The 17,552-nt window shown below is 39.8% G+C and overlaps 1 protein-coding gene across 1 annotated transcript in view; it reads right to left on the bottom strand.

Annotated features, from left to right (window-relative positions):
- The window catches only part of LOC126203258 (serine/threonine-protein phosphatase 4 catalytic subunit), a 38,733-nt gene extending 22,435 nt beyond the window's left edge, over positions 1–16,298 (bottom strand). The window contains exons 1-4 of the mRNA XM_049937512.1: positions 16,145–16,298; positions 9,059–9,225; positions 8,729–8,881; positions 2,594–2,767 (exon numbers count right to left, since the gene is read on the bottom strand). Of these exons, the coding sequence (XP_049793469.1) occupies positions 2,594–2,767; positions 8,729–8,881; positions 9,059–9,208 (477 nt within the window). The 5' untranslated portion in view covers positions 9,209–9,225; positions 16,145–16,298. The remainder of the gene's footprint in view (positions 1–2,593; positions 2,768–8,728; positions 8,882–9,058; positions 9,226–16,144) is intronic.
- Positions 16,299–17,552: the final 1,254 nt, after the last annotated feature.

The following is a 17,552-nucleotide window of genomic DNA, read 5'->3' as shown; positions in this document are numbered from 1 at the left end:
CTTCTCTACCAAATGGAAATAAGCAATCCACTGAGTGTCAGTAAATGGTATTTTCACTGTTAAAATGACCACTGTGTGACGACATTACTTTTCATATTGTTAGTGGCCAGCCCGTCCTGTGTAAATTGAAAACAATCTCAGTTTACTGATGTTAATCGCCATGAAAGAGTCAAAGAAGCTAGTTAAAAGAAATTTTTAATAGATATGATGAAGAAATGGAAGAAACATGTGTCGACATTAAAACAAAAATTAGAATTAATTGAAAGATTTGACAAGGGGGAAATTTCTGTACAGGTGCTGATCGGAATGCAGACTGTGCACGACATTAAAAAGAATAAGCAGAAACGATTTTGTCAGGAAATGCAATTTAGTTCTTGACCAACTGCACAAAAAAACATGAAGAGGCCTACATCTGACAAATTAGATTCTACTCTTTTGCAAATGGTTTCACCAAAAACGAGCAGAAGGTGTAACTGTTTTAGGCATGATGTGTGCTGAAAAAGATAAATTTGTTCATGAAGCTCTAGGGTTTGAGGGAGAATTTAATGCCTTATCTCGATTGTTAACCAGTTTCAAAAAATGTCACAGGATTCAGAAACCTACAATGCATGGAGAATGGCTAGGTCCAAATGTCATGGCAGCCGATTTCTTCTGTGAAGAGTTTCAGAAATGTATGAAAGAAGAAATTTGACCCTAGACTGAATTTATAGTGCAGATGAAAGTGGTCTGGCAACCAGAATCCATGCTTTTAAGAGTGACCTGCTTGGTCCTGGATATAAGTCGACTAAAGAACACATCGTAATTCTGTGCACAATTAATGCTTCTGGGAGCCACAGAGTGAAACTACTTATGTCCGGGAGGAAAAAAAGGGCATTCAACAATATCACAACTAAGGATCTTCTTGTCCATTCTTACAACCAAAAATGAGCATGGATGGATAGCAAAATTTTAAAAAACTGGTTCACATCCATTTTGTACCATAAGTTCAGTGACCTCTAGACGAGAAAGGATTGTTACAGAAGGCTATTCTATTGCCTGATAGTGCCCCTTCCCATATCAATGAGAGCATTCCCGTATCTGATGATAATCTCATCGTAACTAAGTTTTTACCACCTAACATGACTGCCATTATACAGTTAGTGGGGCACAGCATAATCCCATCGGTGAAACAGTACCTCTGGGTTGATCTTCTAAGAATGATAGTTGATGAGGATGATTTGGTGGCGTTCTGGAAGTAGTTGGCAGTGCTAGATGCCATACACAAGATTTATGATGCCTGGCAGGAAGTCAAACCACATTCACTAGTTTGATCCTGTAGGAAAATTCTTCCAGGTATAGAAGAAAATAATTTTCAGGGTTTCAGTGATGATGAAGTAACAACTGCACAAATAATGCATTTGGCAAAGGGCTTAAACGGTTTTGAAGATGTCAATGAAGAAAATTTAATGAGCAGCTCCAGATCGATCTATGTGAACCCAGCTTCCAGTACATGAGTGATGCCAAAATTTTCAGCACTTCTTCACAACAAAACAAAGTGGACAGTAAATGTGAAAGTGGGGCTCAAGACAGTGACCTTATCAGTCACTGTAATGCATTGAAATGTGTTGACACTCTTATAGATCATATGGGCCAGAGGGGTATTCAGTACAATGACAAATTCAAAATGTTGTGAGAAAAAAATGTCAACTTCTCACAGAAGCAGACCATCACTCTCTATTATAAGAAAAACTGGCTTACAGTAACTATGCACAAAACTTGGATAAGCTTTTGAACAAAGAATACAGGTTTGAATATCTGTTATTCATGTTTTTCAGTTATCTGTGCATCTTCTCCCAAAATTATCCTTAACAATTGGGAGTACACTGTATTTTAACAATACAATAAATTGTGTGTTACTGTCGTGTACCTTCCCAAGTATGAAAACTAAGGATTATCTAGCCACTTTTAAAGTTATTCTCTTAGTTTCTTCAACTGCAACAGTGTGCCTTTACCAAGACACACAATTTGCTCAAATGTTACAGAACTTTGACACGAATCTTGACTCAGGTGGTTGTGCAAACAGTAACACACATTTACAATACTGCATTTAAACTTCTACAGACATCCGTCTTTACTATGCTTCACAACTCACTGCCTCAAAGCATGATATATACGAATCAGAGCTACCACATCAGTGAACTTCAAGCATCTTATTACCGTGGGTTCTATGCAGCAACATACGACTTCAATTTAGCCTGCCCTTAAGGTGCTCCACACGGCACAAGCACCCCTCTGCTCGCTCTCTGACAGATGCAGCTGGTAGAGGCCACCCATCAGATGGCCCTTCTGGAAGCATTCTGTGCATGCAGGAGCCACCTGGCCACCCCTGCACTCGTCCAGTGCACTATGGTGGCATATGCTACAACCTCGTCACCTGATGACTGTGTGTTACTGTTCACCCATCCCTATGCCAATTGGCCCTTGGCTGGAACAGCCTACTATCAATTACATTAATTTGTATGCATATTTACAGAACACTTATCAGGAAACACTTTAATACTAAAACCTGTGAACATTCTAAAGATGGATTCCACAGCAAACTTTAACTGCTTACCTTCCCATCAATAATAGCAGAAAGGCTTAAATAGTCAAATATTTCAGTGCAGTATCTCCAGACAGTCACACTTCCATATTTTCTTAAGCATTCGTCATAGAATCCATAAACTTGAGTGATCTGCCTTGATTCATGATTACCTCGAATGAGGGTTATGCGATCAGGATATCTAACCTGTAGTGAGATAGAAACAAGAATCATAAATGCATTAATCTGCTTATGACTAGGCAACTGTACTTTAACATTTATGCAGCTATATAAACATGACATAATAACAAAAGATTTTGGGCCACAGATCCATTTTTCATATAGTTTACTACACTAAAAATACATGTCCTTGATATTTTCTCCTCTGTAGCAAACGTAGTTTGATTTGAATAGTATTCTTTGCCTCATTTATTGTCTATGGTTTTAATGTCGATTTGATTGATGCTTTATTGGCTTTTCTTTCATAAAAATGTTAAAATTGAGCACGTATATTTAAATATGTGTAATCTTATTTGTAAATGTGTATGCTTGTTGTAGCTTTTGTGAATTATTAACAGAACTTTTGTGTGTGTATGCATATGAAGTACTATGTCCAGCAGGACAAAAATTGACATCTATGTAATTAAACAACAGTGGAGACAGTTCACGTGGGGTGGAAATATGGTGTAAGTAATGTAAATATGTTAATGGAGGATTGGTTTTAGTGTTGAGGTTACTGTAACAAGAAGAAAAAGTGGAGCGGTTTTGGAATACTTCCAGACACAACAAAGAATTTTGTCAGAGGGGCTGAGCAATGGCATCTTTGCGGGATGTATTGGCAATATCTAACTGAACATAAAGCATGCAAAATATTCTTTGGAGACAGCTCAAGAAGAGAAGAGGCATATCTATTGACAGGACAAGAAAAGAAGGAATTAATTTTTGGGTGAAGATTATCCATAAAGAAGAAGAGAGAAAGAACCACGATCACGAAGTGACAGAAAGTAGATGGAGTGTGGATTTGAAAAATTGAATAACTGATGAGACTAATATTAATCTGTCTAACAGAAGGTGAACAAACTGTGTTGCATGGAGTGTGGAGTTATGTGGACTCCATTTATGAGTTATATGAAAGGCTTACTTTGACTGTCCAGTGGAAGTCAAATGGTAACAAACTTACGAACTTTGCTTTCAGAATTCATGAATGTTATACACAATCATTACAGCACACAATTATCACTGCTTCAACTTACTGTAGGAGCAAGAGTATGGGTGTGAGGAACATTAAGCAAACTGCATGTCGCTCGACCAAATAAATTTATTGTGCGAGTGCACCGTTACTACATACAATGCTTGTTTTACTCATATGCTACATCTAAATCCAATTCCAGTTTTTCATTAAAAGATGGAATGATTGAATACAGAGTCAACACCTGTTTTTCTGTTTATTTTGGTGAATGTAAGAACAGTCATTTAAGCCACTCAAGATATGTATATAAAGGAAACAGACTAGCACAGATAAATGATCAAAAGTTTTATCTGTTGACCGTGTAGCAGTTATTCCTGCAACAAGCAGCACCCATTTAGACCAGTTCAGCAATCTTTGAATGAGAGGTACTGATTGAGCAGAATTTTATACTAATCAGAGCACAACCTAAACTAAAGGGCCTTAAAATGGCACCAATACAAGAAACGTTTGAACACCTGGTTAGAAGTAACAATGCACAGGTGGATTTCCTACTACTGAAAGCAAAATTTTGAGTGCACAACAAATGTTTGTACATACAACTCTCGTGTTATGTAGATTCACTGAAAACTCAGAGCATCTGTTTGCAATAATTACCAAATCACTCTATAGAGTGATCCTAAATGGCCCTAATTCATAAGATGTGCCATAGATGGATCAATAATGACCTGAATATCACTTTTGAATAATTTCTTTGAACTGCAGTCCACAGTCTGTAAAAAATTGTAAAGTGATATTTTTCTCTATCAAAGAAAAATGACATCAATTAAAAACCTTTATTCTACTGACAGCTACAGCCATATAATAATAATAATAATAATAATAATAATAATAATAAATGTAAGAAGCCATGTAAGCACACAGTGTTATAGTCTGTCTGTAAACTGAAGCGAGAGCAGGTGATTTCCCTTACTCTGCCTACCTAGCTACATGACAAGGAGCATCTACAAACTTCTACAACATTATAACAATCATTCTGCAGTGCACAGCTCAGGCAATGTCTAAAACTGAACCCCCCCCCCCCCCCCCCCCCATGAACCATGGACCTTGCCGTTGGTGGGGAGGCTTGCGTGCCTCAGCGATACAGATAGCCGTACCGTAGGTACAACCACAACGGAGGGGTATCTGTTGAGAGGCCAGACAAACGTGTGGTTCCTGAAGAGGGGCAGCAGCCTTTTCAGTAGTTGCAAGGGCAACAGTCTGGACGATTGACTGATCTGGCCTTTTAACAATAACCAAAACGGCCTTGCTGTGCTGGTACTGCGAACGGCTGAAAGCAAGGGGAAACTACGGCCGTAATTTTTCCCGAGGGCATGCAGCTTTACTGTATGATTAAATGATGATGGCGTCCTCTTGGGTAAAATATTCCGGAGGTAAAATAGTCCCCCATTCGGATCTCTGGGCGGGGACTACTCAAGAGGATGTCGTTATCAGGAGAAAGAAAACTGGCGTTCTACGGATCGGAGCGTGGAATGTCAGGTCCCTTAATCGGGAAGGTACGTTAGAAAATTTGAAAAGGGAAATGGATATGTTAAAGTTAGATATAGTGGGAATTAGTGAAGTTCGGTGGCAGGAGGAACTAGACTTGTGGTCAGGTGACTACAGGGTTATAAACACAAAGTCAAATAGGGGTAATGCAGGAGTAGGTTTAATAATGAATAGGAAAATAGTAACGCGGGTAAGCTACTACAAACAGCTTAGTGAACGCATTATTATGGCCAAGATAGATACAAAGCCCACACCTACTACAGTAGTACAAGTTTATATGCCAACTAGCTCTGCAGATGACGAAGAAATTGAAGAAATGTATGATGAAATAAAAGAAATTATTCAGATAGTGAAGGGAGACGAAAATTTAATAGTCATGGGTGCCTGGAATTCGAGTGTAGGAAAAGGGAGAGAAGGAAACATAGTAGGTGAATATGGATTGGGGCTAAGAAATGAAGGAGGAAGCCGCCTGGTAGAATTTTGCACAGAGCACAACATAATCATAGCTAACACTTGGTTTAAGAACCATGAAAGAAGGTTGTATACATGGAAGAACCCTGGAGATACTAAAAGGTATCAGATAGATTATATAATGGTAAGACAGAGATTTAGGAACCAGGTTTTAAATTGTAAGACATTTCCAGGGGCAGATGTGGACTCTGACCACAATCTATTGGTTATGACCTGTAGATCAAAACTGATGAAACTGCAAAAAGGTGGGAATTTAAGGAGATGGGACCTGGATGAACTGAAAGAACCAGGAGTTGTACAGAGTTTCAGGAGAGCATAAGGGAACAATTGACAGGAATGGGGGAAAGAAATACAGTAGAAGAAGAATGGGTAGCTTTGAGGAATGAAGTAGTGAAGGCAGCAGAGGATCAAGTAGGTAAAAAGACGAGGGCTAGCAGAAATCCTTGGGTAACAGAAGAAATATTGAATTTAATTGATGAAAGGAGAAAATATAAAAATGCAGTAAATGAAGCAGGCAAAAAGGAATACAAACGTCTCAAAAATGAGATCGACAGGAAGTGCAAAATGGCTAAGCAGGGATGGCTAGAGGACAAATGTAAGGATGTAGAGGCTTATCTCACTAGGGGTAAGACAGATACTGCCTACAGGAAAATTAAAGAGACCTTTGGTGATAAGAGAACCACTTTTATGAACATCAAGAGCTCAGATGGAAACCCAGTTCTAAGCAAAGAAGGGAAAGCAGAAAGGTGGAAGGAGTATATAGAGGGTCTATACAAGGGCGATGTACTTGAGGACAATATTATGGAAATGGAAGAGGATGTAGATGAACATGAAATGGGAGATACGATACTGCGTGAAGAGTTTGACAGAGCACTGAAAGACCTGAGTCGAAACAAGGCCCCCGGAGTAGACAACATTCCATTGGAACTACTGACGGCCTTGGGAGAGCCAGTCCTGACAAAACTCTACCATCTGGTGAGCAAGATGTGTGAAACAGCCGAAATACCCTCAGACTTCAAGAAGAATATAATAATTCCAATCCCAAAGAAAGCAGGTGTTGACAGATGTGAGAATTACCGAACAATCAGTTTAATAAGCCACAGCTGCAAAATACTAACACGAATTCTTTACAGACAAATGGAAAAACTAGTAGAAGCCGACTTCGGGGAAGATCAGTTTGGATTCCGTAGAAATACTGGAACACGTGAGGCAATACTGACCTTACGACTTATCTTACAAGGGAACCTCCCCATCGCACCCCCCTCAGATTTAGTTATAAGTTGGCACAGGGATAGGCCTTGAAAAACTGAACACAGATCAATCGAGAAAACAGGAAGAAGTTGTGTGGAACTATGAAAAAAATAAGCAAAATATACAAACTGAGTAGTCCATGCGCAAGGTAGGCAACATCAAGGAGAGTGTTGGCTTACGAGCGCCGTGGTCCTGTGGTTAGCGTTAGCAGCTGTGAAACGACAGGTCCTTGGTTCAAATCTTCTCTCGGGTGAAAATTTTAATTTTTTATTTTCAGATAATTATCAAAGTTCAGGCACTCACACATAATCAACTTCGCTCTCCAAAATTCCAGGACTTGTTCAGATTTGCTTGGATATATACAGAATTTGACTGTGTACGCACGGAAACATTTGAAAACGTAAAAAACATATGTTTTGACAGAGCACAGTGGAAACTGTGCGACTCTGAAACTGTAGCATTCATTTGACGCAGTTTATGTGACAAACTCATGTTTTCATCACTTTTTTTGGAGTGATTATCACATCCACAAGAATACCTAAATCGGGCAAGGTAGAAGAATCTTTTTACCCATTCGCCAAGTGTGCAAGTTAGGTGGGTCGACAACATATTCCTGTCATGTGACGCACATGCCGTCACCAGTGTCGTAAAGAATATATCAGACGTGTTTTCCTGTGGAGGAATCGGTTGACCTATGACCTTGCGATCAAATGTTTTCGGTTCCTATTGGAGAGGCACGTCCTTTCGTCTACAAATCGCACGGTTTTGCGGTGCGGTCGCAAAACACAGACACTAAACTTATTACAGTGAACAGAGATGTCAATGAATGAACGGACAGATCGTAACTTTGCGAAAATAAAGAAAGTAAAATTTTCACTCGAGGGAGGACTCGAACCAAGGACCTTTCGTTCCACAGTTGCTCACTCTAACCACGAGACCATGGTGCTCATCGGCCAGATGGCAGTTATAAGAGTCGAGGGACATGAAAGGGAAGCAGTGGTTGGGAAGGGAGTAAGACAGGGTTGTAGCCTCTCCCCGATGTTATTCAATCTGTATATTGAGCAAGCAGTAAAGGAAACAAAAGAAAAATTCGGAGAAGGTATTAAAATCCATGGAGAAGAAATAAAAACTCTGAGGTTCGCCGATGACATTGTAATTCTGTCAGAGACAGCAAAGGACTTGGAAGAGCAGTTGAACGGAATGGATGGTGTCTTGAAGGGAGGATATAAGATGAACATCAACAAAAGCAAAACGAGGATAATGGAATGTAGTCGAATTAAGTCGGGTGATGTTGAGGGTATTGGATTAGGAAATGAGACACTTAAAAAACGAAATGTTTATGAACAGAAGCTATGTAAATCACAGCACACTGCACTGTACTGTACTGCTAGACAGCAAATTAGATCTTAGTCTTACTGTAGGCAGTTTAAGCATTCTTCCGGGAATATCTTCCCCCATCACAACTGCTGTTTGTACTTCAGTTTACTGACAGATTACAGAACTGCTTCCGCCTGGACACAAGATGTATCACCCTGCCTGACCATCCATATCCAGTGTAAAAATATTTTTTCTGCAAACTGCAGTCTGTTAGTAGTAAAGCAACAAATTTAACAAACTTAATCAGTCAAACAAAGTCTTTCTGGTAAGGTCATCAAACAATTACATCGGCAGAAATTTTTTTGTTTATATGAAACAATGTAGAAATAGTTTACCTTCAATGCCAAAAGCAATAAGAATGTCTCCACACTGTAGAAACCTCTATCAACAAAGTCACCCATAAAAAGATAATTTGTTTCAGGAACATCACCACCAACTTTAAATAGTTCTTTCAGATCGTAAAACTGTCCATGTATATCACCACATACCTGTGACATAGAAAGGAAAATAGAAAGTACAATTTACAACAAGAGCTCATGGAGGCTACAATTAAAACTCAATACAAAGAATAATCTTATATTTCATGCACATGGTAAAAATTAGACTAGTCAACTTCAACAGGCTAAAAAAAATAATTAGAAATTTCTTAATGTGAATTTTCTTACTGTTACTGGGGAATCTACTCTCTGAACATTGCTTTCTTCCACCAAGATTTCTCGGGCTTTGGCACAAAGTGCTTTCACTTCCGATTCTTTTATTATTTCACATTTCTTAAGTTGCTCTATCTGACGATCCAAATCACTGGACTCCGACATGTCTCCAACAGAGTTATCTGTAAGAAAATGAAGGAGTAACAATGAAATCTAACTTTCCTGTGTTCATGAAGCATACAGATAAACAACGTTCTGTTGGTGTTCATGCAAGCACTTAATGTAACCTCAAGTAATCACGAAATCAATATCCTCTACAACAGTGTTATATATGTGTGTCCACACTTCAAGCTCTTATTTCTTGAGCGGCATATCTGAAGGCAAACCATGCACAAACAGATTTCTAAATAACAATCTTGACCTGATGACTCTGCTGGTACATGATCAGCATAATGATTATAATACTGATGCAGAAGATAAGAATGATGCCAGTATCTGACAATTAGAAGCACTCAGATCATAGGCACTGACTCTTGTGGCTCTGGTAGATTTGTGCGCCATTGGTAGCACTATGCACGACAAAATATGAATATTCCGATTGAAGTTAAAGACCTTAGGAACTCTAGTAATTGCTTCAAGAAGTGAAAAAGGCCCAGTTACTTTTGTACCCTTACCCTGACACCAGAAAGTAACGTAAACAGGCAATAAGACAGACTTTAGAAACCCAGTTGCTTCAGCTATTATCTGTTCAAAATGAATATCACCAACGGAGAAAAAGACAGATTGCTACTTACCATAAAGAAGACACATTAAGTTGCAGACGGACACAATTAAAATACGCTTACATAAAGCTTTCAGCCACAGCCTTCATCAGAAAGAGAAACACACGCCATTCATACACAGTCAAACACATCTCGTGCACATATAGCGTACGGGTGGGGAGATTGACGAATGTTTTCTGGTAGAGTGTGTAGGGCCTAGAATGCCAACAGGTGCAGCATCAGGAGGTTGTAGGGTAGGGAGTTGGGAGACAAAAGGAGCAAAAAAAGAGAGGAGCAGCAAAAGATTGGTGCGTGCACTGGCATAGGGTGGCAAATAAACAGAATCAGACATACGGCACAGAACGTGTGGAAACTGTTGGGTAAAGGGTGTGGGGACAGCATGTTACCATACGTTCAGGCTGAGATAATTACAGGAGCAGAGAATGCATTGTAAAGGTAACTCCAATCTGCAACGTTCAAAAAAGCTGGTGGTGGAGGGAAGGATACAGATGGCCTGGGTGGTCAAGCAGTCACTGAAATCAAGTGTGGTATGTTCAGCTGCATGTTGTGCCACAAGGGTTGTCTACTTTGCTTTGAGCCACAGTTTGGCGGTGGCTGTTCATCCTGGTGGACAGCTGGTTGGTAGTCATACCATATATAAAAAAGCTGTGCAATTACTGCAGCAGAGCTGGTAAATGACTTGGCTGCTTTCACACGTGGCCTGGCCCCTGAAGGGGTGGGATAAATGTGTGGCAGGACTGGAATAGGAAGTTCTGGATGGATTGGGCAGGTTTTGCATCTGGGCCTTCCACAGGGATACGATGCTTATGGCAAGGGGCTGGGATTGCGAGTGGCATAAGAGTGAATAGGATATCGAAAAGGTTGGATGGGTGATGCAACACAACTTTAGGAAGTGTGGAAAGTTTCTCGGGTAGGATGTCCCCCATTTCAGGGCAAGATTATAGGTAATCAAGGTCCTGGTGAAGGATGTAGTTCAGTTGTTCAACTTCGGGTCGTACTGCATGACGAAGTGGACACTCCTCTGTGGCTGGCCCTTGGGGGTGATGGGATGATTTGTGGTGTGAGGGGAAATGGTATGAGAGATCTGTTTGTGGACTAGGTCTGGGGGTAGGTCTGTGAAGACCTTGGTGAGACCCCTCAGCATACCAAGAAGGGCATTCTTGTCACAACAGATCTGCCATCCTCGGGTGTCCAGACTGTGTGGGAGGGATTTTCTGGTGTGAAAGAGACGACAGTTGTCGAAATGCAGATACTGTTGAGGGCTGGTGGATTTAATGTTGACAGAGGTGTAGATGGAACCATCAGAGAGGAAGGTTGTGGCCAATAAGTGCCTTAATTATGCCTGTCTGCAACTTACTGCATCTTCTTTACGGTAGGCAGCAATCTATGTTTTCCTACATTGCTGATATTCCTGCCTGAAGTTTCCAGTGTTTGATTTTACTCAAAAGGAAAGAAAATTATGGTTTAATGTCCCACTGGCAATATGTAATTACAGATGGAGCACAACAAAAGGTATCCCACTATCTGAAGATCAGGTCCTAACTTGCTACAATATAAGAGTAGTGTGGGTGTGGTTGATAATATAATAGCCACAAGAACACACAGAAGTGACAAAATTTTAGCACTATAATAGAGAACACTTAAATACACGAAACATGTTAGCGTGACACTGTGTGTGTGTGTGTGTTTAGGGGGGGGGGGGGGGGGCAATATCTCATTGACAAGATCACTGGAGGTAGAGAAGGTCAGATTGAGTGCAAAGAGTGGGAAGAAGACATCACATATCTTTTTCAAGTAACAATTGCCATGACTGGCATTTGTAATGTGAAAGTTTATGTAAATAGCCATAGTGTGATGTGAACCTCCATCTCTCAAATGCAAATGACAATACATACCCACGGCAAAGTGACTCATTTTTACTAATATTTCATGTACCATATGTGACAAATGCCGAATTGCATGAATTGCATAGACTGATTGAAAATATAATATACACACAAAAACTGAAACTTCCTGGCAGATTAAAACTGTGTGCCAGACCCAGACTCTAACTCGGGACCTTCGTCTTTCGTGAGTAAGTGCTCTATCAAGATCACACAAAAACTGGTCAGTTTTCTGTTATTTTTCCATTTGAGTGTGTATGGGCAAACAAACACACAACATCATCATGTCACAGGACAAAGTCAGTATCTGCTATTTCACACTGTTTCAGAGGACATAATAAAGTTCATGCAAAACTGGCCAAATAAAATTGCCATTGGTAATGCAATATCACATTCTATAGTACCATGCCACTTATTTACTTTGATCCTTCAGTACATTAGCCAATTATTAAATCCATATGGAGTGGTAAGCAGGAGTTAACAAAAAATGCCCATAACCTTGCTAGAGCTTTTACAAACATGGATAATATCCTGCCAAGCTAGTCCTGATATATATTTCCTGTTCTTCTTATGGTGGCAACAAACACATCACCATTGGAAATCAGTAATTAACCAGTTCACTTAAAACCAAATACTATCCAGACCTTGGAAACTCAGTTTCTCAACTATCTCTCCTCATTGTTCTAGACACATCAGCTGTCATCACACAAAATATCATTCCATCACCCACCTAACTCATGAAATATCCTAGCCCATCCCTGCTCACAATCAAACAAGAACTATCAGTCTCTTCTGTTCACAGGATAAAATGGTTTACATAATAAAAGATAAGAAATAAATTCAATTATGTGCAGTGTAAAGTATTCATATAAACTGATCTGAAGATGATAATTAAACACTTTTTAATGTATAATCTGAATCACTAACGAAAACCTGTTTAATTTAATATCTCCCCTTTCCAGCATCATGATGTGCAGTTGGCCATGTCATACATAGGCAGTTATAAATGAGTTCTATGGCTATAACAATTATCTACCTGTATGAACCGTCATTATCAACCTGTAACTAACTGCAAACTCTATTATGCAGTTCCCAAACACTTAAACTCTCTCTCTCTCTCTCTCTCTCTCTCTCTCTCTCTCTCTCTCTCTCTCTCTCTCTCTCCCCCCCCCCCCCCTCTATTTTGAGCACTTCCTTGTACACTAGCTCCTCTAAACTATGCAGATATGAGCTTTCCCTTCAAGATATGAGCTTTCCCTTCAGAATATCCTGTTAACATACCTGCATAGCTTCTGAAACCCATGTATACTTGAGCAAGGTTGCCACAATTTTCCCCAAGCGAATTTCACTGATTTCCAGACAAATTTTAGCATAAATTTTGAGATGTCAAGGGTAAGTAAACATATGAGTTGACAAAGTAAGGGCTTCTGTAATGAACTGTTTTTAGATGGAGAAAGCAAGCCAAATGGTATATATATTTCATTAAGACCACTGTTGTTATTTTATTTCAATAAAAGGAAACAAAAAGAGGCATTTCCTTGGAGTTGCAAAACAGGTTTAAAATACGTTCACTGATTTCAGAAATAACCTCAGAAAAAAGTAGGCCTCTTGAAAGAAGTCGGGGAAGAGTTGCGTAAACCAAAACTATATGTGATCACCAATAAAATGTTAGTTCTACTAAGTTTGTTGTTGTCAGTTATTAACCACTGTGTTGTGTCTATTATTTTATGGGTACTGTGTGAATTTTCTTTTGAAAAATATGTGAGTACATAGCCTACAAACTTCCAATGATGGCCACAATTTTGTTCTTGTTATCATCCATACTTCCTAATAAATATATAAATTATTTTCGTAGAGCCAAAATTTATGAGAATAAATAAAATGTTCATAAAAGATCACACTGTACAATGTATTTGCAGCGAGACAGTCGCAATACCTAAAAACAATCGCCCTTGGCCTCTGGCCTGCTGAGGAACACTGCAGTTCTGGGTCCATGGATAAACGACGAAAATCTTCCACATTACACTACACACAAGCAGACCCGACCTGCGGGCAGATCAGTGACACAAGATTAAATGGGAAGAGGCTTCAGATCGGCAGGCCTGATCCGTTAGATACCTGCAGAAACGGCCTACGGTTTTGGTCTGTCATGGGAAGTCCACTCATGTATTCATGTATCACAGACACCATGTTGACGAAATGAGACAGCAGTGATCAAGCCATGCAACAGAACTTGTGCAAATGCTCTGAGAATCAATACTAATGAGGATAGATAGAAACTCAATGTAAAGATGATCACTGAGCCACAGACAAGCATGTAGAAAAGACAATGACATTCTCGCATGTGTGTGTGTGTGTGGGGGGGGGGGGGGGGGCTTATGGGCACTCAACGTCGATGTCATCAGCGCCCTGAAACACATTAAAAGAAACAAATGTGGGCAAATTTAGTAAAATGGAAGCATACATGCAAAGAAAGTGGGAAAAGATGCAAAATGCTGTGTAAGAAAAGAAAACTTAAGGAAAACGAGAAAGTAATGTCAAGGATGCCACAGGAAATTGTCACTGGCGGGGCCATTTACGTAAAACATGGGCAGCAAGTCAGCCGCAGACCACTGGTCAGAAAATAAAACACAATCCAATAAAAGGTGGCGCACAGTGACCTGGACCAAATTTTCGGCCACAGCTTTTGCCAGAAAATGAGAGCGCGCACGCACACGCATGCACAAAATCACTCAGACAGAACTCGTGCACACATGACCAGCGTCCCCAGCTGCTGCATCAACAATCTCTGAGAATCAGATCCAAACAAATGATTCCTCACACTTCCCTGCCTCTCGCCAGCAACTGCTAGGCAAGTGGCAAGAAGTGGTGGCAGCACTGCCTGCAAGCTAAGGGGAGTTGTGGTGGGGAGAAGTAATAAGAATGAAGGTGTAGGAAGCGGCGCATGTACTCAGCTATGCCCAGCCAGCGATTATGCATGACATCTCAGTAAACAGACCATTTCATCTATTGAGACAAAAACAAGAATTTTCCAGAGCTTTTTCCCCCAAATTTCCCCGAAATGTTTACTATTCCCTGATATTTACCCGATTTTCAGAACTTGTGGCAACCCTGTTGATACTGCTTACTGCAGTCAACCTGTGGTCTCCCTCTATAACTTATATCCACCACACAGTTCCCTCCATACAGAATTAACTATTCTCTAATATTTTAGAGTGTGTCCAACCTCTCCCTTCTTTGGGCCAAGTAAGTTATATCATAAAGCTATTTCTCTCCAAAGCAATGCAGTATCCCTTCATTAGTGCTTGATCTTCTCATGTCATTTTCAGCATTTTTCTCTAACACCACACGAGACTTTTAGGCACTCACTAAAAACACACACTAAGAAAGTAAAAACAATTTTAAATGTGTATAAATCATATATAAATACCACACACACACACACACACACAGTATGGTGTGCTAGCAGAACATATTGTAAATTATGGAAAAGTAATCAGGTGAAATTTAAACATACATCAACAAATCATTGTAAAACTTGAATAAAGCATTTTGTAGAAACATGAAGCAATGGATGAAAGCAAACATACACGTTCTCCAACCTCGTAATACATGCATCAATAACTTCAAAATTCAGTTCTTGCAGTCCAGTGATGAGTCAAGCAATAAGAAAATGAATCTCGCAAAATTATATGATTTTAGACAACCCACGAAGAAACGTGCCAAGTAATAAACTTTCTTCAACTCTGAACTCTAAAAACTTGTTGCGGCCATCGTACTAGCTATTTAGAGTTGACTATATGTGGTAGACAAGAAAATCTCAATGTGCATTTCGAATAACTCTTACTTTGGCGTTTTGTGTACATTCTCGAGACGTATTTCGATCTGGCACAAATAATAACACGAAACAATTTAGGTCTCAACTTTACTCGATTTCACTACCAATTACTACGGTTTAATATGTATTCTAACATACTGTAGCTATCTAAATACGAACATACGCAGAAATCGGACAAGTTACTGCGCTTCCGCTTAGAAAATCATTCCTGAAAGTTTTCTCGTTGTCCAGTGTACAATTTAAACGAATAATTGTGTCATCAACTGTTTAACTATAACCAGACACTGTAGGTTGTACACACACGCACGCGCCAACACCAATGTAAACAATACCAGGTAGTTTAAATATTAGCGAGAAACAGTTTGTGTTGTGCCATGATGATATTAATTACTTAACGAACTTGAATATGGAAAGGCATCTTTTTAAAGTTTAAGAACAAAAGAACAGTGAACACAAATCGTTAAATAGCGTTAATTTCATACCATAACCTGTCTTTTCGCCTAAGTGTCAATTTCACTACTTGGAAAACACGAACCACATAACGGTGTAGTAAACCTCTGTATTCACACAAAGAAGTTAATGATATTTATACAATTACCTCGTTCTGGACTCAGTATGACAAAACTCCCTCCTCACTCTCTCGAACTACCACAAATTCCCCAACTTCCTATGATTAACGATGCTTTGGTGATTGGCTGTTACGGGAAACTTACTACCAAGCTGCGAAGTCACAGCCTACTATATCGTTACGTTCCGAGTGGTTGCCACTACACATCTCGCAATTGATTATAACTTTTATGGTAGGAAGAAACATTGTTTTGCGAATTTTTAGAAAAGATTAATGCTCAAAACAATCACGGCTTTGTTATTTATATTTAGTTAATAAGGACCGAACAGAAGACTGCGACCAAACGATCGATATAGGTTTGCTTCTTATGTTCGAGCGTTGCATGCCGGGTAAGCATCACTGCGGGTAAGGCTGCGCGGATCTGTCAGCGTTGTTATTTTTCGCGTAAAGTGGAATGTGCAGCTGGTTTGCCGTGCAACTGTAGTGCTCGAGACATCGTTATATAGTTCGTCAAGTGAAGTGTTCATTGGATTATCACAGAAATGGGAAACATTTACACCGTGGGACCAAACGAAGCCCTCATTGTATCAGGTAGGCGTAACTCATGTCTTAATTTTCCCTCCCCAAAGTGCGACAGTAGGTTTTTAAGTGTTTTCGCCAAGTCTCACTTCTACAGAAGCTTTATCCGGAACTGAGCAACTGTTCAATGTTGGTTACATAAAGCCTCTTTCGTTATTACTTCTGGGGAACGAAAATGCTAAACATTACTTGGCAGCTTAAATGCAGAAGACAGTCGCCTCCAGAAAAAGCGAACGTATTTTACGGGCATAGAAACAAGAGCAGTACTCATATTCTCTGTTTGCTGTTCTCAGCAATGCGTTTACTTTCTTGTGTTCTGAATTTATGACAAGCGCGGAGAAGCGGCCGCGAAATATTTGCAGAGACTGTGTCCCGGCGAACTGTAGCGTGTCTGAAGTTAGAAATTACATTGTGGTCGTTGTGAGATACAGAGGTCACTTACCAAAGCCCACTCTGAAAGACTAATTCATCAGAGACTTTAATTAGCTTCAGCGCGCCGTACCAGCGTCAAGACTTAAAAGCTGGGTTGTGTTCTTCAGTTGGAAGACTGGTTTCATGCAGCTCGCCACGCTAGTCTATTTTGTCTACTGCAACCTATTTCCAATTGAATCTGCTTGCTTAGCGGAGTCTTACCTTTTTAATTCCTGTATGTTTTACTTCATCTAGACGTAGCCCTAATATTTTCAGATATGCTGTCCAACGTAGTAAAACTTCATGTGTAGTGCTACATGAATAAAAACTTAATACAAACGTGACACATCATTCTCGTATATGCTGATGCAGTTAACTACTGTATGTGTGCTTCCCCTTCCAATCATGCACTGGCGAGTGTCAAAGTCAGTGTTAATGTCCTGGACTC

The sequence above is a fragment of the Schistocerca nitens genome, chromosome 9 (genome assembly GCF_023898315.1).
Source record: "Schistocerca nitens isolate TAMUIC-IGC-003100 chromosome 9, iqSchNite1.1, whole genome shotgun sequence".
Taxonomy (NCBI): Eukaryota; Metazoa; Arthropoda; class Insecta; order Orthoptera; family Acrididae; genus Schistocerca; species Schistocerca nitens.
Note: the sequence above shows the minus strand (reverse complement) of the source record. Positions and strands in the feature narration are given on the sequence as shown.